General features: G+C 33.5%; 1 protein-coding gene across 1 annotated transcript; it reads right to left on the bottom strand.

Moving 5' to 3' along the window:
• Nucleotides 1-5,122: 5,122 nt before the first annotated feature.
• On the bottom strand, nucleotides 5,123-10,127 carry LOC127700976 (uncharacterized). Its single transcript, XM_052204730.1, has 4 exons — nucleotides 9,951-10,127; nucleotides 8,868-9,236; nucleotides 7,474-7,668; nucleotides 5,123-6,388 (listed from the first exon to the last, which is right to left on the bottom strand). The coding sequence occupies exons 1-4, from the start codon at nucleotides 10,009-10,011 to the stop codon at nucleotides 6,228-6,230; spliced, it is 786 nt and encodes a 261-aa protein (XP_052060690.1). The 5' UTR covers nucleotides 10,012-10,127; the 3' UTR covers nucleotides 5,123-6,227.
• Between the last annotated feature and the right edge of the window lie 12,092 nt (nucleotides 10,128-22,219).

The following is a 22,219-nucleotide window of genomic DNA, read 5'->3' as shown; positions in this document are numbered from 1 at the left end:
TATTTCTTAGATGTAGGAAATAAAAAAATCAAAAGAAAACAATAAGTAAAACACTACTGTGAATATGACAATAGATAGATCTCTAACGTCTAAAGAAGCCCATTTATTTGGGGCCTCCCAAATATACAATTTGAATAAACTTCCTTGTATAGAAAACTTAGACCAATTACCGATAGATTTATTAACTGCAAAATCAAGTTAATAAATTAGCTCTTAGTATGACTGTGCCCTATGTTGCAAAAATTTGTTGGGTTATTTAATACTGTCTTTTTGGTCATGTTCTTGTCTATCTCCCCTCACAATTTGCAACTTCTGAAAGTTCTTGGTATCAAACGTCATTAAATGAAAAACAATAATATGTGTGCATGGGACATCATGCCCGCTCGCACTATAATCTTTCCATGTTCAATGAACCGTAGATATTGGGTTAACAACTATAAAGTAGCATATAATATTAAAAGAACATCTCACAATGAAAATATGATTCAATTTTCAAGTTAATGTGACCAAATCTCCATGGTACCTTAGCCAAAAACTAAACCTGAAAATATACTAATTTCACAGTATCTGATTTTGGAAAGCTTTCACGCTGATGTGACTACAACTTTATTAGAAACTACCTTAACCGAAATCGTTAAGTTCATACAAGACAGACTCACAAACGGACAAAAAGAACAGAAAACATAATTCCGTAATACTATCGTAGGTGGAGCAAAGAAATAAAAAGCTTATCGTATTGTTTTCAAGAAAGTCATGACTTACCTTTTGTTACTGCTTCAGCCAAATAAAGAGCTATAAACGCTGATCTCACCAGCGTTATCATATTTCTTAAATTTTGTGTTTCTGAATAGATATCTGAAACAAATTCTCCTGTCCTAGTTAAATTATAGTAGATAGGAAGTATACAATATCATATTTACAGATAACTATGGAAGGTTGTAAACTTCGTGTCACTGACTGCCTATGGTCAAACGATGAATTATTCTATTAATATTTAACTCATTCTTTTTTATTCTTATAATAATGCATATAACTTTAATAGCGTGGTATCATTTGGTAAACGTCGAAATAAACTTCAATCATCCAGGCAATTGTTATATAATAGAAAAACAAAGGATATCGGGCATCCATCCATGACACAAAATCATGGAACTTTTTTTTCAAAGAAAAAACATTACGACTTTTACTCGAAATTTTAACTTTTCAAATCTTCCACAGACAAAAAAAAACCAAACACTCACAATGAACATAAAACAAAAAAAAATTTTCATAATGAGAGCAAATCAACGTAACGGAATCTCCTTTGGAAATGCTTTATTATCAGTCCTTTAAATAGACGGTTCACTAATAAAATAGGCACTGCAAGGTGATTAAAATATTCTTTCGCAATTGACAATTAAATTGAAAGCATGTTTTTTTTTTCTTTTCAAAAGTCCACATATTAACTATATGAGAGTTCACATCTTATTTGATTTTCAAACTTTTCTTCGTAAAAGTAGTATCAGCATTTGCCCTCAGACAAAGTTGACCCTTCTCGATTTTTAATTCTATTTTGATGCTTAGAAACTTTCAATGCATTTGTCTTTCTAAACTATTGTAGTGGACTATTAGTCTCTGAGAGTGCCATCCGCCCAACAGCCAGTGCTCCGGTTCTGATTTAAATGATACAATTTGTTGGTAAATTTTCAGTATTAATGTATGTATACTAGTAACTAAAAATAAGACTGCAAAAGCCCAAGTCTGTATAAGTTGTTCTAATTAGGCCCTTTTTGGTTTAATGCTCTAAAACGTTTTAGGTATTTGGCTTCCCAAATATTTGATCTCGACGTAAACAGATTACATTTTATTTGGGTGATACCAAGAGGACAATCTCAAACCATAAGTCGAAGAAACACAGATACCAAAAGCCAAGAAGTTAAACATACAAATAAGATACCACAAAATACTTCACCAAAAAGGAACAAGAGTGCACACGCTGAAATGTCTCGCCCGTTCGAATTATCATTGAATTCATGTTGAAAGTCTGTAATAGGAAGGTTTAACTATGAGTATCACTTAAACTTTACATTATTAATGTTCTATGAAACGAGGTCACAGTCAGATTAACCATACAACTTACAATCATTCCATTTACCAAATATAGTGATCCTATCGCTAATAGTATCTTAGAAATATAGTGATCCTATCGCTAATAGTACCTTAGAAACATATCAAACCACAAAATCTTAGCATGAACAACGAACAGTAAAAAGGAGGTTAAACATACAAATAAGATACCACAAAATACTTCACCAAAAAGGAACAAGAGTGCACACGCTGAAATGTCTCGCCTGTTCGACTTATCATTGAATTCATGTTGAAAGTCTGTAATAGGGAGGTTTAACTATGAGTATCACTTAAACTTTACATTATTAATGTTCTATGAAACGAGGTCACAGTCAGATTAACCATACAACTTACAATCATTCCATTTACCAAATATAGTGATCATATCGCTAATAGTACCTTAGAAACATATCAAACCACAAAATCTGAACATGAACAATGAACAGTGAAAAGGAGGTCAAGGTCATATGAACCCTGCCAGATAGGCATTTACAAATTACAATCATTCCATACACCAAATATAGTTGACCTATTGCTTATAGTATCTAATAAACTGACAAAATTTCGAAAACTTGTCATTGACCAATGAACCATGAACATGAGGTGTCAATGGCATACGTACTCTGACAGATAGACATGTACGCCGTACAATCGTTCCATACACCAAATATAATTGACCTATTGTTTATAATATCTGAGAAATAGACCAAACCCCAAAAAGTAAACATTGTCCAATGAACCGTGAAATTTAGGTCAAGGGCAGATGAAACCTGCCAGTCAGAAATGTAAACCTTACAATCATTCCATACACCAAATATAGTTGACCTAATACTTATAGTATCTGCATGAGATACGGACTTGACCACGTAATTTTAACCATGATCACTGATCCATGAAATGAGGTTGAGTACCGGTAAAACCTTACCTGGCGCCTAACGGACATGCTGATTTTGTTATCAGTAAATTAAAACCATACTAAATATTACACTTATGTACTTTCACGGTACTACAATCTGTAGATACCTATATTTTGGAATTACAGAAGGTCATGTTTTATCTGACTGTTAATGACGTCTTTACACCAAATCCATTGGATGTTGGATGTGTACCGATTGATATTTTTGTCTTAGATACATGATTTTTTTATTAGTTGTTATTGGCTTTGAACTAGCCTTTTTCAACTGATTTTTATACTTTGTTCTTATGTTGTGCTGTAACACCACTGTCCCAGATTAGGGGAGGGTTGAGCGCGCACAAACATGTTTAATCCCGCCACATTCTTTATGTGCCTAACCCAAGTCAGGAGCCTGTAGTTCAGTAGTTGTCGTTGGTTCGTGTCTGTCGTAAATTGTTTTGTTATAAATTAGGCCGTTAGTTTTTTCGATTTAATTGTTTCATATTTTTCATGCCGGGTCCTTTTATAGCCGACTATACCGTTTGGGTTTTTCTCATTGTTGAATGCCGTACGGTTGCCTATAATTGCTTACATCCACTTCATTTTAACTTTGGTGGATAGTTGTCTCATTGGCAATCATACCACATCTCATTATTTTTATATATGTAGACGTTGCAAGGAACCATATACCAAATATAGATATCCTATTACTCATAATAAGTGAGTACTTCACTTTGCAAATAAAAACTTTTTTTTTCAAGCAGTCACTGAACCATGAAATGAGGTCAAGGACAATGAACATATGACAGACAGAAACTTCATAACATGAGGTATCTGTGTATAGGGTATGAAGAATCAAGGTCTTCTACCATCTGAAATATAAAGCATTTAAACAAATGGTTTACGCCGTCACCGCCGCCGCCGCATTGTAATCCCTATGTCTCGCTGTCAGGGACTTTCGCCGCCGGCGATACAAAAACGAACAGTACTATTACGCCATGTTAGCATTTCAACATGACTCCAAAGGGAAAATAAGTGAGACTTCGAAGAACATACTTTTACTATACATAACTAGCATAATCCTTTTCGCACTTTTATTACCTCTTCTGAAGAAAGTATAACAAAAATACCGAACTCCAAGGTAAAGGGGACGTTCATTAAAACTGACAAAATCGAACATTATCAACTAACAGAACGAGTTGAAAACAAATGTCATGTTTCTGACTTCGTACAGGCATTTTCCGAGGAAAATGGAGGGTTAAACCCGGTTTATAGCTAGCTAAATTAAATCAAGGTAAATTATTTTCTTCTTGATATTGATATTGACAACAATCGATGTGTAATTTAAACACAGAAAAGTAAAATGATCCCTATTTTTCCTTGACCCATAAACAATAAATACACTTTATTTTGGGTTTATAAATATTGATCCGTCATGAAAGACATTGCTTGAAGACTAATATCATAATTTTGGGAGGATTTTCTAAGAACTGAAATTTCTTTAAATATTGCGCAATTAATTTCTTGATAAGGAATTAGTGGATTTGTTCTATAACATTCATACCATTTTTGGAAAACGATTAACAAACAAGAACCTGGAAAGAGCATTTTGTTCAATTCTTGCAAAATTTAGGAATGGCTTTTGACCTTGATTGAACGAGAATTGCGCCGTACGAATTTTTTACGACCAAACAAATCTGAAAGCATAGATAATAAGCTTTCGAGAGGTATGCAATATATGTTAGGTTGGTGCATTAAAGTTATTGAATAAGGGAAAAGGTTAGGCATAGTTAAGATTTAGTACGCATCAGTAACTTTTTTTTAATTATTTAAGCTTTTTGCCTTTTTTTTAACACATTCTTAATTATAACTATACATTTATATGTAAAATTGTACTTTAATACTTTATTGACGCACAAGAAGGAAAATGAAAAAAACACGAACTTTAAAATTTTCTTCTTAGCAATGAAACTGAGTACCACCGTATCGGTCAAATCATCATTTCTTTGGTAATAAGTAAGAATTAGCTATTTTCATATTAGTTCATTTAAATGTACATCGGCCTTTATCCCCTATAAAAAGACGAGAATGATTTTGCATGAATTAAGTCGAGAGAATAATAAATACTGTTTATTTTTAAGTCCATTTTTCTAGCGTTGTAAGTCGTGGACCTCTTAATTAGATTATTACTTTATGTGTGTATGTATTGCATAATTATATAGATATGTAATAATAAAAGGCAACATAGCAAACATTTTCTTATATCTTTTTACAAGTTTTCCAACAAATATGGTATACCTGATGCACCACAAAATTCTTTTTTTCTTTCCATGTGGTTTAAATAGACAATTTTGACTTGTTTTCAACTAATAAACTTTACACGTGAGTACAAAACTAAACAAGAAACTATACACGTAAGTACTTTACTGAACAAGAAACTTTACACAATGGTACTAAACTGAACATGAGTAGAGTTTTGTATAAGTTTTGAAAGGAGTAGGTCCGGTAAGGGCCGATTTTGGCCTCAAATTTCAGGTTCATCTGATGAAAGATTTTGGTCACTTTTTAAACACTTAAGTGTCTACTTCAGTCGATTCAATTAGTTTATGTGACGGATTTGAACTGATTTTATCATTATAGCCGCTCAGATTCAAGCTTAGATATGAAAAATCTATCAAATATGCCATAATATGTCACTTTTCAAATGGTTTTTGTCAAAAATGAAAGTGACCGCATCCGTGTTCACTCTCAACCTTTATATATGTTAATGTTTTATCATCAAATACAACTTGCATTTAAATATTAAGAACGAACACAAATGCGGCCACTTCCATTTAAGACGGAAACCGTCTAAAATTTTACTCAAATGCTAAAATTGTGAAGATTTCCGTAATTTAGCATGACTTAATGATGCTAGTACCCGATATATATGCATTGTATGGTCAAAAACTGCCCATATTTATGTAGCAGAAGTATTCTACTTTCCAATAAATAGCTTAAAGTTTACATTTTAGCAATTTTGTAAAACTGCTATATTTTGGGGCCAAAAAGGGGTCTTACTGGACCTACTCCTTTAAAGATGAGATATTACAAAATGCAGCGGCTCTTTTCACAAAAATTCTTAAGAGTAAAAATACTCGTAAGTCATAGACGTTTCAGTCTCTGAACAGCAGGGAAAACAGATCATGGTAAACATCATTTGTCATATAACATTGTTAAACATATTCTATGGACCGATGGCTGGTATGACATTAATATAAACGTCCTCCTCTTCGTTTCCTACAGCACATCTAAGTCTTACTTCCGGTGTACTTAAGGAGGCGATAAACCTAATAGAAAACTTTGTATACCATCTGCAAAGGTCTCTTTCCAACAATCTGCGTTCAACTGTAAAATACAACATTGTTTTGTATAATTGAGACACAATATCGCACAAAAAATGGATAGTGAATATAGTGTTACTCAGTTATTTTGCAAAGGCATCGCACAATCTGTTGGATATTATGCTGATTGTAATATATTATACTAATAGTTAATTCAAACCTGTACCCCAAGTAGTATCTAAACATTATTTTTTCGTTTTAACTTGTTTAGTTTTTAAGGATTTGCATACTAAATACAAAAATGGTCCGTTGATGACAAAATCACATTAAAACTAAGTCCATTGGTTGTTCCGTTGAGATTAAAGGTTGTAAAATTACTTGGGCTGCAAACTTTTTTAATTATATGGAAACTTGAAGATATAAATAAGAAGATGTGGTATGAGTGCATTTTTCTTTATCTGAACTCAAAACTGGAACAGAGACTATTGTTTATTTTGCATTAACAATGCTTTGGAGCCACTAACCTAGGAAAAAATCAAATAATCTCATATTTAATGGTTAACAGTGTATACAGATAGGTTCACCTTAAGCGATGAGAACAAATATGCTATTTTTATGGCGGCAAATGCGAAAACATATTCTCAATACTTTTTTTCTTGCCAAATTCTCTTTTTATTCAGTTTTATTCATAACAACGATGTGAAAAGAAATGAAACTGAACAAGAAATTAGTATTTTCATTCATTATGGTGGCAAGAGCGCCCATCCCTCAAAAGAATCAACTTCAGACATATTTATCCCCAAGATTGAATTCCTTGTCACTAAAGGCACGGAATAATGTCAACTGGAAGCCCAATGAAAATAATATCTTTTTCCAAAGAGTTGTCAAAATTAAATGCATTTTTCCATCAATGATAACGTGATAATGATAGCTATTACAAAAGCTTTGTCGCCACCTAACCTACCGACCTTCCGAGGAAAGAAGGCGTTGGTATAGGTTTTCAAACAAAATCAACCAAGACGAAACGATACAGTGTAAAGAGAAGGATTAATAAAATAATAACATTTTTAAATAGTGCTGAATAACTTCCAAAGAAGAAGATATCAATTTGATCATATGAAATTTGTTTTTTTAACCTACAATACTAACTTTTTGTTATCATATTCCTCTCAATGACATAGGAACCATTATTGTTGTCATACCGGTACCAGTACATAGGTTTAGGCGGTTTCCCAACAAAGGCACTGCATTCCACTTTCACCTCATCACCATTTGTTATTCCAATTGGCGCCTTTGCAGGAACAATTAAACCATTCATTCTCACATACGGTCTCTTTGAATGAGCTATTTAAAGGTACAGTGCATATAAGTACGATGTGCTGAAAGTGTTTTATTTTATTTTACTTTTTGTGTCGTTGGGCTGCTGTCGCATTGATGTATCACTCACATATCCTTTTTTTTTCATACTGAACATATTATAATTAGTAAGATAATATAGTTTGATACAAAATATAATGCTAGACTGGTACAATAAAGTCTACGAAAGATTTCCTAGTATATGTGTATGAGTCAAATACAAGCAAAATCAAAAGTGTCCATATTAGGATGAGAAGATTGATAACAGATATAAGCATCAATTGTTATAGGATATGTAGTTAAATAATTAGTCAATGGACGAATCATGGATGGTTAAGCCCACTAGAATAATTTGTATTTGTAATGATTTCACAGAATGAATAAATGTTCTAAACCTATGGAAGTTTGATTTGTACTGAGAGAACTTAGCAATATACATGTTTTGTTAGGTCTATGTGAATACAACTTAAAAGTTGACTTTGTTGTGCATAATTCATTATGTGAAAAAGGTAATTTAGTCAAAAACTGTGATACATAAAAGTCAAAAGAATTCAGTCATTTTTTCAAAATGCGTATTGTGCAATCTCTATATTATTTTTAGGGGAGTCTTCAATGGTGACCATTGAGAATTCAGTTTGGTAATAGGTATTTGGTCGTCTCTGTGAATTCATTCACAATTTGTCTATGATAAGGGTAACCTTTACGTGATAGGTGCTTGTGTGTTATTAAGTATCAAATGTGTCCATTTTAGGTTATATTATGTTCCTGCGTTACTGTCTCATTTCCGTTCAATCTCATCGGTGTTGTTTAACATGAAGGTTAAAGAATACGATTAAATGCTGGAGCATCCATATCGTTCCGACCGTAACTCGCACAAATTGGTTTCCCCGAATCAATTTGTACCATGCATTCATTTCATTTTTGCCTGGCTTGTTATTATATATACATGTAAATGTATATAGTAAAATGTAGTTACATCCATTTTTACTGAAAGACCTTTTTATTAAGGACGGAAATTTCTGTTTGATAAGAAAATGGGGAGATGTGGTATGTGCAAGGGCAATGTTATTACTACCAGAAAGCAGTCCTAAGCTCGATTACGGATACTCGTATGAGACGAAATAGTTTGATTATATTGGTTAACATAATCAATTTCATGAAACTCATAATTATAGCAATACACTTACAATTTACAACTAAGGAATATGAATCTGTAAACGTTTCAAGCCTCCCCTGATCAGTAAATCCACCAGCAGTACACTCGTAGTGAGCCTCATCCAAACATTCCACAGTTGTCATCGCTACCCTTACAGTTTTCTCTTTAATACTACCGGTTACTTCCATCCTGCTTGTGAATTCACTGCCACTAAAGAAGTAGCCAATACTTGGTGGATTACCAGCAGTCATGGTAACAATGTCATGTTTTCCATACCAACCGTTTCTGGTAATGGTTATCCAGGCTGGAGTTTTGACAGACTGTGAATTGTACTCGCATGTAATCACCAAGTCGTCAGTGTCTAGGAAAACATTCTCTGGATCTATCCTAACATTGATGTCTGGAAAATGTTTGTTGACGAACATGTTTTATTAGAGAGTACACTTTCATCAAGAAAAAGACAGAAAGAATAACAATGTGAGCACATTTTTAAAATCTCGTTCGCTCGGAAGTTGATGTGGCATCTTATTTTAGAAAAGCGGCTGGATTATTCCCTAGAAATTTATTTTTCTCATGGGTCATTTAAAATCCAATCTTACTAGTATGCAGCTTTAGTGTATATACTTTTGGGTTCCATAAATATTTTATTTCAGAAATTATATCATATCAAATAAAACTATAGATACTTAAAATTGGTAAAAAGCACTATTGCAAGATTTTGACAAAGTGTTCACCCAAAACTTATATATACAACTACATTCTAATTAAAAACAAAAATTATATCGAAAGTAAATCTTTTTCTTTCTTTTGCGATGGTTTTATCACTGAGAAAATTGCGATAGGACACGAAGGACGGGCTTTTTTAAATTTGAAAATATTATTTGTGTGTAGTGTTCTCTGATATCGCAATAGTTTATCTCAATTTTTTTTCAGTGTTGAAAAATCGCAATAATTATGCACGCAAAAGATTCTGAATTTTCAGTAAATGGATAGATGAGATAGACATCGTAAAAACATTCAAATATCCGTAAAGCGGAACGTGAAGTTAAAGGAAAATATTGTCTTCTTTTAATTTTTTTGTTGAGATTCTTGGGTAAGTGATATTACAACTTACCTTTTGAAAGTGCTCCACCAAAGAATACAACCAAAACAGCTAATACCACATACATCTCCATGTTTCTGAAATCTAATCAAATGCCTCGTGCATCTTTACTTTTTAATACCTTTGTATATAAGACTTTTATTGACATTATACAGTTGATAGGAAGTAAACCGTATCATATTTTGATTTGTTTACATATATCCTAAATGGTATGTTAAAGTGAACTAAAGGACGAATTAAACAATATAAAATTCTCTTTGTTACTATTTTAAAACAATATGTTACGTAACGGAATGACATGATGTAGAGGCATTTCGACATCTTTGATAGTTGTTTTCCATTCGTTCCGTTTGTTGATATAGTCGATCATTTGGTTTTGTCAGGTTTGATGGACTTCCCCTTTTTTAATTACCATGGAGTTGGGGTATTATTGTTAATACTTTTTTCCGGGGTATTCTTTGTCATATTTATCTTTACTAACTGTGTAAATACTTTACATGTCATTTGATATTGCTGTAGGTAAAAATCCGGAAATTAGTCGCATTCTTTGATGTTACAAACGAGAAAAAGAGGACGGAAATGTGGTTACGACAAAAATAACATGTCCGTCGTCATCTGTGACATAGTTATTCCGTAATGTTCAGCCAACTAATGATGACGCCCATAAAATTTAAGACATTACATTTAAAAACAATTGGTTCAACGGCTTTGCCGTGAGCAGCAATCTCAGTCTATTAAGGAAATCCTCATAGTAAAAAGTAAAATAACAAAAATACGTAACACCAAGGGAAATTCAAAACGGAAAGTCCTTTATAAAATGGCAAAGTCAAAAGCTCAAAAATAAAGGCAACAGTAGTATACCGGTGTTCAAAAGTCATAAATCGATTGAGAGAAAACAAATCCGGGTTACAGACTAAAACCGAGGGAAACACATCAACTATAAGAGGAAAACAAAGGAACAATAGGAACACTGAAGTGCAACAAAAACAAACGCCAACATACATAGAAACGAACTATTTGATAACAACTGCCATATTCCTGACTTCGCACAGGACGTTTAAAGAAAAAATGGTGGGTTGGACCTGATTTTATGGCTAGCCAAACCTCCCGCTTTTATGACACTGTTTAAAATATCGCTAAAATGACAACATTACGTGACAGAAATACAGCACAAACACACGCAAGAACACTCATCACAGAGAAACGCACAAACAAATAATATAATAGTCGACACAACATGCAAACCGCAGAACAACGACGAACATCTTCCATCAACGACAGACACTACGTCGTATAGCAATGCAAATTTACACTCGGTATAACAGTCATATTCGGGAATAGGTCACGTTCTGTACTTAGCAGACAGACGACTTAGATGTTAAACCACAATCTAAGACGTGGTAAAAATGTTAATAGTTAGTTTAGACACAGACACATCGTATTGATCAACCAATTCGTGATGGTGTCCATAAAATTTATAAAGTGTCAGTTTTAACCTTTCCTTCTCATATCTCTGTTGGGTCAGTTTCTGCGTAAGGAGCACACTCCTGTATATGAAGTCAGTATGGTGTGAACATGCACGAGCATAACGTATCAATTGAGATATGTAAACACCATACGACGAAGCAGAGGGTATGTTACTGCTGAGAATTGGGAAATTGATAATTGGGAAGTTGAAATCATCCCGTTTGTCATAGATTTTAGTGTGTAGTCGTCCATCTGTGTCAATATTGAGGAAAAGATCAAGGTATGAAGCAGTCTTTCTTGTATCAGTAGTATCCTTAATTTCAAGTTCACTGGGATATTTGAGATGCAAGTACTGACTGAAATATGGGTTATTCAGTGATAGGACATCATCAATATATCTGAAAGTAAAATTAAAGAATTTTGCAAGGTGCTTTTGCTTTTTGTCTTTAAAAAGGTTCTGAATGAATTCTGCTTCATACGAGTAATGAACATCATTTTACTCCTAACAACAACTATAATTGCCTTATTTCTCGTATCAAACATAAGCTAAAAGAACTCTCCAAGGACTTTTTTGTCCCGGCTGATAAGGCTGTCCATAATATCATTATTGTTTGACGTAAATTCTATATTGAGGTTCTGCAAACGTAAATCACGAATTCACCAACATTCCAACTGACTCAATTTTCGGAAAATGACATCTGTAACAAACATAAACGTTTAGCTACCTCTTTACAAGCAGAACCGAATAACATGAAAGTTCCAACTATTTACTGGCTTACAAATATAGATTTATTTCGTCTTCAAGCTATTGTTCCACCACTAAACTGTCTATTCTACTTACTAGTACACTTGGTACAATCAAAAACCTGGTAATAAATTGTTCAAATAAGGCCTTTGAAAACGTTGGAATTAATTATTTTTGGAGTGTCAAAAATTCGTTGGAAGTACTTGATAAATTGCATCCTCATATTGGTGATTGCGAATCTGTTCAAAGTTTTGATTTTTCTACCCTATATTCAACTTGCCTCATAATTTCATTTAGAAAAATCACATACTTTATTAAATGGGCATTCAAAAAGTCAGAATCATCGGCGAATATATATGTTCAAACTCTTTTATGTCGTTTTTAGTAACAACAACAAACAAAAGAACTATGTCAATTGGACCTGCTTTGATACGATAACTGCACTTGAATTTTTACTAGATAACATTGTTGTTCGCTATGGAGATTCAGTATATCGTCAAGTTATCGGAATTCCAATGGGGACTAACTGTGCACCACTTATTGCGGACCTGTTTCTGCATTGTTTCAAGTTACAATGTATGACTATAATTAGCAAAGACCTATCGAAACAACATCTAATACAAACATTTAATAATACTTTTAGATATATGGATGATATATTGGCTCTCAATAATGACGACTTCATTATGGACACTAAAGATAGTTATCCTGCTGAACTGACTTTAAATAATGCTAATTAACAATGAACACTGCCCTTTCCTGGATCTTGATATATATATCTTTGACGGAAAGCTTAATACTAAAATTTACGATAAAAGAGATGAATTTTCATTTCCTATTGTTAATTATTCATTTTTAGATGGTGACGTTCCCTTGGCACCATCTTATGGTGTTTATATATCTCAACTTGTTCGATCCGCTCGTGTGTGTAACAACGTATTTGATTTTAACGAAAGAAATCTCTGTATTACTGAAAAATTGTTACACTAAGGTTTTCGATATCACAAACTTGTAAAAACATTTACTAAATTTTATCATAAGTACAAGGACATCATTCGTAAATATAAATCAACGTGCAGACATCTTATACGTTCAGGTATTTCACATCCCATCTTTCATGCTAATATTCTATATAAAGCACAAAAATGTAGTCGTTCACCTCAAAAGCTAACCAAACCTTTAATCAGACTTATTCAGAAGGGATATAGTTACGATACTGTTGGCAGGTCATTAAAGATGGCGTTTTGTTAAAATTAATATTGATTCACTCATAGGGTCTTTGCATCGGAAATAAACACATTTATTCTAAAACCAGTTGTTGACATGATACGGGTTATGTTCTTATATCATTAATCGAATATTTTTAAGGATTTGTGATTCGTTAAAACATAATCACATGTACATTTGTATTTACTCAGTTTGCACACCAATACTTTTGTGTTTAGCTTTTCGTAGGTCAAAAACATCATATTGCACAGGGCATACAGCATGTTACTAAAATACATTCTAGAAATCCCAAATTTTACATTGTTCATGCAATAGTTGTTGATTAATGATATAACAATTGTAGACTTTGGTAGAGGTCAATACGATGTTATATCGACTTAGAGAAGCATATCGACCTCGGACTTTATCCTCATTCAATATGCTTCTCATATGTCGATTTAACCTCATATCGACCTAATACTATAATTATATAATATCGTATATTTTATGATTGTATGATACTAAACCACTAACGTGAGGGATTGTGCTTGAGTTTCATATGATGAAGACATAATCTTTCAATCAGTTTAATTGAGGTCTGGAGCTGGCATGTCAATAACTGCTAGTAGTATTTTGTTATTCTATGTTGATTATTGTCATTTTGCTTAATTTCTTGTGTAACCTATTCTAACATCGGACTCGGACTTCTTTTAAACTGAATTTTACAGTGCGTATTGCTATGTGTTTGTTTATTCCACATTAGCTTAAGGTATGATGGGGAGGGGGGAGATCTCACAAAACATGTTTTACCCCGCGACATTTTTGCGCCTGTCCCAAGTCAGAAACCTCTGGCCTTTGTTAGTCTTGTGTGTTTTTTTGTAATTTTGGTTCATATATATGTTTCGGAGTTTAGTGTGACATCCATTTTCGCTGAACTAGTATACATTATTTTTAGGGGCCAAGCTGAAGCCCGCCTCCGGGTGCGGGATTTTCTCGCTGTGTTGAAGACCCATTGGTGGCCTTGGGCTGTTTCCTGCTATTTGGTCGGGTTGTTGTCTCTTTGACGCATTCCCCGTTTCCATTCTCAATTTTATATTGTATCAATCTAGATATGTAGACTCTTTACGTAGTGTAGCAAAGATATTGCTACATGTTGTGAGATGGAAAGTTCACAGTGGGAAAATTGAAATGATCTTAACGAGTCTCACAGTAAATTTCTAAATACAAGTTAAGATATGAAGCAGTCCTAACTGTTCTGTGATGTCTTCAATAAGATAGATGCCATCAACATAGTTACCTACTTTGAATTATTCAGTGTGAGGCCTTTATCTTTATAGAAGAATGTGAAGTTCAAGGATAATGCTAGCTTCTTTTCATTCCTCCCGAGAAGTCTTTACATGACGTCTGTCTTATAAAAATAAAAGTGGAAGACGGAGAAAAGAGGAGCATAGTTGGTTCTTTTAATGAATACCGACTGGGTGGTAAAAAATAACATCCACCAATATCAACAAAGACAATGTCTATAATAAATCAAGTATCTTAATGGTGTAAGTTCCAGACAACTGTGTGTTTGTATTAGAGTGACTGTATACAAGCATCATTTGTGTCCCTTGTTTTCTAACTGATCTTTGGATTTTTTAGTATCCACATCTGATTCACACTGGTAACAGCCCCCTTTTAAATTCAAATGCATCTTAATTCGGTACTGAATGTAAATGGTACTAGTATTTTTTTTTTATAAATCCATGTATTTAGTTCGTTCGTGTAAATAAAATTGTTAATGTATATCATCTATAGACTAATCTCTGATGGAGAGTTGACTCGTTGGCAATCATACCACAACTTCTTATTTTGAAAAGTTGGTAATTAATCAGAATAAATTTTAATGGCATGCAGTAAGTTGATCAATATTTAGAACTGTTATAAGGTATTATTAATTTTATGGTTGATCTCTCCATGCTTGTTTTAGTAAACTTTTTTATAGCTGACTATACAGTATGAGTTTTTCTCATTGTTAAAAGGACGTACGGTGACCCATAATTGCTTACATCAACATCATTAAAACAATGGCGGATATATGTCTCATTGGTAATCTTACCACATTTCCGTATTTTATATAGCAAGTTTGAAATTAGTTATTTTAATGAAGGTACGAATTAAAAACAAGAAACAGCTTCACGGTAGGTATAGTGTCCGGCGGAGATCGTGTTTTTTCTAGTGTAGATCGGGTTTTTTCGAGTGATATTAGGTCAATTAACTGCTACTTCGCAATTATAATAGTTTTATTCATGACTGTCCATCTTATTTTGAATACTATACATGTTTTGAGCACAAAAGACGGCAATTTCGTTGTATTTAACTTAAATTTTCAGTGTTTCGCATTGTCCGTGTTTTTTCGAGAGCAACAGTTAAAACGTCCGGGTTTTTAAACTAATGGTCCGGGTTTTTTTAAGACAATGTGAATAAGACATAAGGCGTTTTTTTACCTTAAAAAGTGACTTTTTCTAGTTTATAACAGTGACGAAAAAACATAGGAGCAAGAAAACTAAGGAAAAAGAGTAAACAATCAGAAAAATTCAATATAAACCCAAATATTCTACTAAAAGAGGACCAATCCTTCCCAATTAAAGAGTAATTACAATAACATTTGAATTGAATGGAATATAAATAAAAAATGAAAACGACACTTTATAATTTTATGCTGTATGACCAAAAGGACCGAAAAAAATAGCCAAATCCATTTAAGGTCAACTTTGCCTGATGGAGTTGAAACCTCAGCCTCCGAGTTTATAATGTATAAATTTATAAACGGACAATTCTAACAAGTAGGTCCTGTAACGGAAGACGTTCGGGATAAAGGTCGGGAAATTTAGCAGCCACTGAAAATGAGAGTATGTTGGATATGGACAGACATTTTGCCCTTCAAAGAGCTGTTACAAGGGTTCTCAACGTTCAATGAGCGTAGCACTCTCTCTACACGCCCCATTCTGACCGGACGTGACTGCGTTCAATGCATCCAATGCAGCCAAACGGACGTCCCACTTTGGCAAGGGTCGGTCGGAAGAGGACTTAAGTGACCATATTTCGATTCCCCTGCCCCCTTGGAATTAAATAATTTTAAAAAGGTTTGAAATAAATCATGTCAATACCGAAGTATTGACTACTGAGCTGATGATAAACTCGGGAACTTATCGAATGTATTCAATAAACAACGATAAATAATCTGTAAGCTTCAATACGATCCTTTTGATATAATTATAAATAAAAGAATAAATGTGTATATAATATGCGTTCACCTCACAAATATACATTGTCAATTTTTTAGCTATGCTGGTGCTTTATTACTGTGTGACCAAGCATAGCATACGCTTGATCAGACTCCTCTTCACAGTAGGAGCAATTGAACATTGTTCTTGATTTCCATTTCTAGAACGATAAAACATCATTTCTTATAAAGCAAGAATTTTGCTATCTGATTGGTTAATTACCCGGGTGTAAATGACACCCCACCCTAGTTCACCAGGGGATAAAAAAAATATGCCAAGATTTCCAAAAAAAAAAAATGTTTGCCAAAATTGGAAAAAATAATAATAACATTTTTTTTTGGCTTAAACAAAAATAAAATTTTGAAATTCTTTGCCAAAAAAAACAAAAACAAATCCAAAGGAAGAAAAAAAATTTCTCCAATATATCCCAGATAATAAAATTTTCAAATTTTCCTCAAATAAAAAAAAAATAAATAGATAATCTTTGAAAAATGCATTGCAACGTCGGTGTTGAAAAATGTGTAGTGGAAGTTGGCCATAAGATTTTTTTTCAATTTTGTTCCAAGGAATAAAAAAAAGTAAACGAACGCTAAATAAGATATAAATTCGTTACTTCGGTGCAGTCAGGGGTGTACGGAATTTTACACCGGTGTTGAAAATGCATACGACCTTCGGCTGCGCCTCAAGGTGTATATATTTTCAACACCGGTGTAAAATTCTGTACACTCCTGATTACACCAAGATAGCTAATATTTCCATCAAGACAAATAGTAAATGAAACATTAAGGATATATTTTCTGTAAAAAAAAAACACATTTACCCGCTTAACACACTATGTCTGAGCTCATATAAAGATTGTTTACATCACTAAATATTTACTGTATGAAACCCATATCGTTACACTAACATGAAGATTTCTGAATGCAACTGAAGGATGACTTTTTATGAAATGTACGTTATCAAACTGGTTTAATGCATTGTTTCGTGCTTTAAAAGCACTTATTTGAACCTTTTCATTGTTTTTTAAACGTAAATGCACTGACATATTACATTTAAGCCAGAGGAATTTTATGTTTTCACTCGATAAAACAAGGACACACTCGAAAAAACACAGACTGCTCTCGAAAAAAAACGGACATATAAAAATGAATTTACTCTCCAAAATGTCCTTTTCAATGCAAAAACAAGAATTTTTATAAAGGGTGTGTGTATCTAAGTATACATGGATTCCATGTGCACATTTCCGTTGACATTTGCATTGGCATGTGTATAAAAATGGCTTTAATCTATATTTTGGAATAAAGCATTGTAAGGCTATATTAAACGTTTTTAGAACAAAATAATTTAGGATTGATATCTTTTTATCAAAAATACTAATTTACCTTCTATGATATTGTATATAAGGTTCTAGCACCTTTTTTCACGTTTTACTAGAAAGGAAGTCTGTTTGTTTATATTTTTGATCATATTCACTCGAAAAAAAGTGGTCACACTCGAAAAAAAACGATCAAATCACTCGAAAAACCACGATCACAGTCGGACACTATACCTACCGTGAGCTTGGCTTTTTTCATCTCGTGTGTTTTGACAAATATTATATTTATGGACGTCAGTAATGGAATCTCCTCATTCAATCATAAATAAGGTACAGTATATGTACCATGACCTAAATAAAGATAAATCATATTAATAACTTCGTCTTCAGTTGTTCATATTCTCCCTTAGACATTATAGCAAATCACAGTAAAATACTAAGTAAATATCTGATTGCAGTTAAATCATACACAATCACAATGTTGGTGCCTATACTGATTCATGTAGACAAGTCAAAAAGAAGATCATTGGTAATTTGGAAGTATGATACAAAAGTTACCTGATAGCTGTAATACAACACACAATAGTCACGATCGATAAGATCACAGGTGCATATGACCAGTGTGCAATAATGTTCAGATTACATCAAGAAATTAAACACTAAATCTGACATTATTTTACATTTGGAACTAATGCAGTTCAATTATGTAAGTGGGCGAACGGACCTGGATTGATTCACACTGCCAGTGGAGTAGGTAGTTTGACAGTAACTTTGAAACCCAGTTTAGATGACTGATGAGATAGATGTCAATATACTATTAATTAGGAAAGGGGTTCATGGAGCATTTGGCAGATTCAGCAAATAAGGAATAAAGTGTTTGAAGAGTTGCCATCGTTAATTGGTGATGTGACGATCGCCAATGTAGTTTTATGGAGATTTGAGACCATTACATCCCAAATTGACGGCGACAACTCTTCCAACACAGGAATGTTATTCCTAAGAAATACAATACTAGTAAACAGTACAAAATAGACAATTGAATATCCTGGAATTGCCAGTTGACTGAGTTCGAGCTATGTTGTTCCCAATGACTCCGATCGTCAACCGTGGAACTGAGTAATTGATTGGTACTTGCTTAACGTCCAGTGGCAAATATGTCATGCACATTCAATACGACCGTGGAATTGACGACAGACGTTAACCAATCAAAAGATGTGTTACATATCATATTACATTAAAATATGTTTGTAAGAACATTTATTTAAGTTGGTTATCCAGCACTGCGAAGGAAGATTACGTTGAAATGTCAAAGAACATTAAATAGATTAACATGATTGTTCAGTTTTGCCTATTTTGTACAAATCGAGTATACGTTGGGTTTTAAAGTGAATTGTCAATACTTTATTCCCTTGACAAGCAGTTGTATCGTGTGATTTACACACAAAAAAACATAGTTTTCGTATCTTTTGGACAATGTTCAATATGAAATGTGAATTCTAGACTGACGAAGATTCATAGCCGGCAGATCTTCATGTCAAGAAAACATTTCCAATTTTGCACTTTAGAATTGAGGAACTCTAATGGTCTTCAGTTTTAAGTATAGACTTCATCTTTAATATTTGGTCCGATCTAAAGCAACATTCGCATCATTTGTTCAAAAACATTTCCAGGGGAACTTTCTTCAACGGAAGTAATTTCGTTCAATAGTACTGGAGAGATGTGTGACGGAAAAAAATACTGAAGCTTATTTAACATATGAAATATTTAAAGTATCAGCAAGTAGCAAGTAGGAAGTAGGTTGATGATAAGACCCGAAAAGTGCTAACATATCATAACTTATCACCACCAAGCTGCTGACCAGATGTAAAGTCGTTCCGTTCCGTGGTTCCTGAAAAAAAGACAAAAATATGTTTGGACTAATGGATGGCTGGACGGACGTGATTGCAAAATAGCCCTAACTTTTGTAGTGGAGGTATAATTTGTGTTGATGCTTATGAAGTAATTTTAGGAGACGCTGTAACTGTTTAAACTGTCTTAAATCATTAATAATTGTTCTCCCTTCTATTAAAATCATGGCTCGGTATGACTAACAAAAACCCAACCAAAAAAGATGTATTTACCCCAAAAATATGGCTGAAACATATGTAGACACATCAGTCATGTCTGTGAGTAAGCAAACTCACTATTTAGTTGGGTTAAGTCACTTTCCGCTATATAGATGATGATCTCTTTTTGGTGACCTATATTGAACGCGTTTATCCCATCGAACTTGAGATAAAGGATACAACAGATACAGTTAAGTCTGCCTCATATCTTGACTTAAATCTAGAAATTGACAATGAGGGTCGGTTGAAAAAAAAACACTTTACGATACAAGAGATGATTTCAGCTTCACAATTGTGAACTTTCCATTTCTATGTAGCAACATTCCAGCAGCGCCTGCATACGGAGTATATAACTCCCAGTTGAAACGATATTCCATGGATTGTATTTCCTATCATGATTTCCTTGATAGATGGTTGCTGCTCACAAGGTAGCTATTTAATCTAGAGTTCCAAGCGGTGCAGTTGAAATCATCCCTTTGTGAATTTTCAGGACGCCATCAAGAGTTGGTTGATCGTTATGGAATATCCGTTTCACAGATGACAACGGATATGTTCCAATTGTCGTTACTACAATCCCGTCCCGTCCCGTCCCCCCCGAGTGTGACCTACGAATTGAACTTATCACCGGGTTTGTACTAACATGAGCAACACGGCGGGTTCCGCATAATAAGTGGGATCTGCTTACCCTACCGGAGGATCTGAGATCACTGAGATTTTGGTGGGGTTCGTGTTGCTCAGTCTTTAGTTTTCTATGTTGTGTTTTGTGTACTGTTGTTTGTTTGTTAGTATTTTTTTTCTTTTTCAGCCATGGCGTTGTCAGTTCATTTTCGACTTATGAGTTTGAATGTCCCTTTGGTATCTTTCGCCTCTCTTTTAAGTTTTATGAATAGGTACATTTGTCAATCATATTGCACTATAGCAGTCACCTTGGACTTGTGCAAAAGCATTCGTCAAAATTGTGGTCACTACAATCTTAATTTTCTGTTATAGTGATTTTGGTTATCTGCCATTTCTCAAAATCCTTTGCTATTACATTTATATTCCACTACTACTGTACAGTACATCACTATGCAGTCACTTTGACCTATAACTCATACTTGAGGCCGTTTTTTTCACAAATAAATGAAATATCACTTCCATTTTCTTGTTATGCTTAGTATAATAAATTCGTAAGGGTTCCGCGGAACCCAGTGTCTCGCCTACTTTTGCTGTTAATCGCAGGCTCAACAAAAATGAGATGAGGAAATAATTCAATAAAATATTCCTCTCGATACAATTTTTTTATTGTAAGAAGCTTCTGTCCAAGTTTGGTAAAAATCCAGGATAGTTTATGAATCTAATAAATGTTTTAAAAAATTTAACTGCAGACTGTATGTAATGTTAACTGGAAGAGAAACTAAGTCCATTTATAAGTAAAATATGGATAAACAAGTACAAAATTTTAATAAAAATTTCCTTCTAGGTACTAGCTTTTGATCATAAACAAACTTCTGTCCATGTTTGGTACAAATCCAGGATAGTTTAAGAAAGTTATTAAAATTTTAAAAACTTTAACCACAGAGTGAATGTAATGTTTCCTGGCAGAAAAACTAAGTCCATTTATAAGTAAAATTCGGAAAAACAGGATTTTTTTTAACAAAATTTACTTCTGGATACTATCTTATGATCATAAACAAGCTTCTGTCCAAGTTTGGTAGAAATCCAGGATAGTTTCAGAAAGTTATTAAAATTTCAAAAACTTTAACCACAGAGTGAATATTTGTGGACGCCGACGACCATGGAATGTAGGATCGCTATGTCTCGCTTTTTCGACAAAAGTCGAAGGCTCGACAAATATGCTGTTAAGCAACATTTGATCTTGACTAAGTATATTAACGATATCTTAATCTTTTACAGATTTGTGGGATCTTTGCTTTTGGATCCAGTTCATGGTAACCTTTTGTGAAACAATAATATTTTTGCCCTATATTTTTCTTGTATACCATGAAGATTTTCACCATAATGGTCACACTTATTTGGTATTACCTTTTTTAAAAACCAGAAAACATCTAGGAATTACTTTGCAATATTAGAATAAACACTATGTCATGTTCACCATACCACCACGAGAAGTAGGTGTCTGACAGAAAGTGCACACACTATTACACATCACAGTCAAGCTGCTGGTCAAATATGAA

The sequence above is a fragment of the Mytilus californianus genome, unplaced genomic scaffold, assembly GCF_021869535.1.
Source record: "Mytilus californianus isolate M0D057914Y unplaced genomic scaffold, xbMytCali1.0.p SCAF_5, whole genome shotgun sequence".
NCBI lineage: Eukaryota > Metazoa > Mollusca > Bivalvia > Mytilida > Mytilidae > Mytilus > Mytilus californianus.
This window is presented reverse-complemented; position numbering and strand designations above follow the sequence as displayed.

Excerpts from the sequence above, each read along its gene's own strand:
- LOC127700976 (XM_052204730.1), bottom strand. The coding sequence starts at position 10,011 with ATGGAGATGTATGTGGTATTAGCTGTTTTGGTTGTATTCTTTGGTGGA. Across the intron at positions 9,237-9,950 it reads TGGTGGAGCACTTTCAAAAG|ACATCAATGTTAGGATAGAT; the intron begins GTAAGTTGTAAT and ends AACATTTTCCAG. Across the intron at positions 6,389-7,473 it reads GAGGAATATGATAACAAAAA|TTGAACGCAGATTGTTGGAA; the intron begins GTTAGTATTGTA and ends TGTATTTTACAG.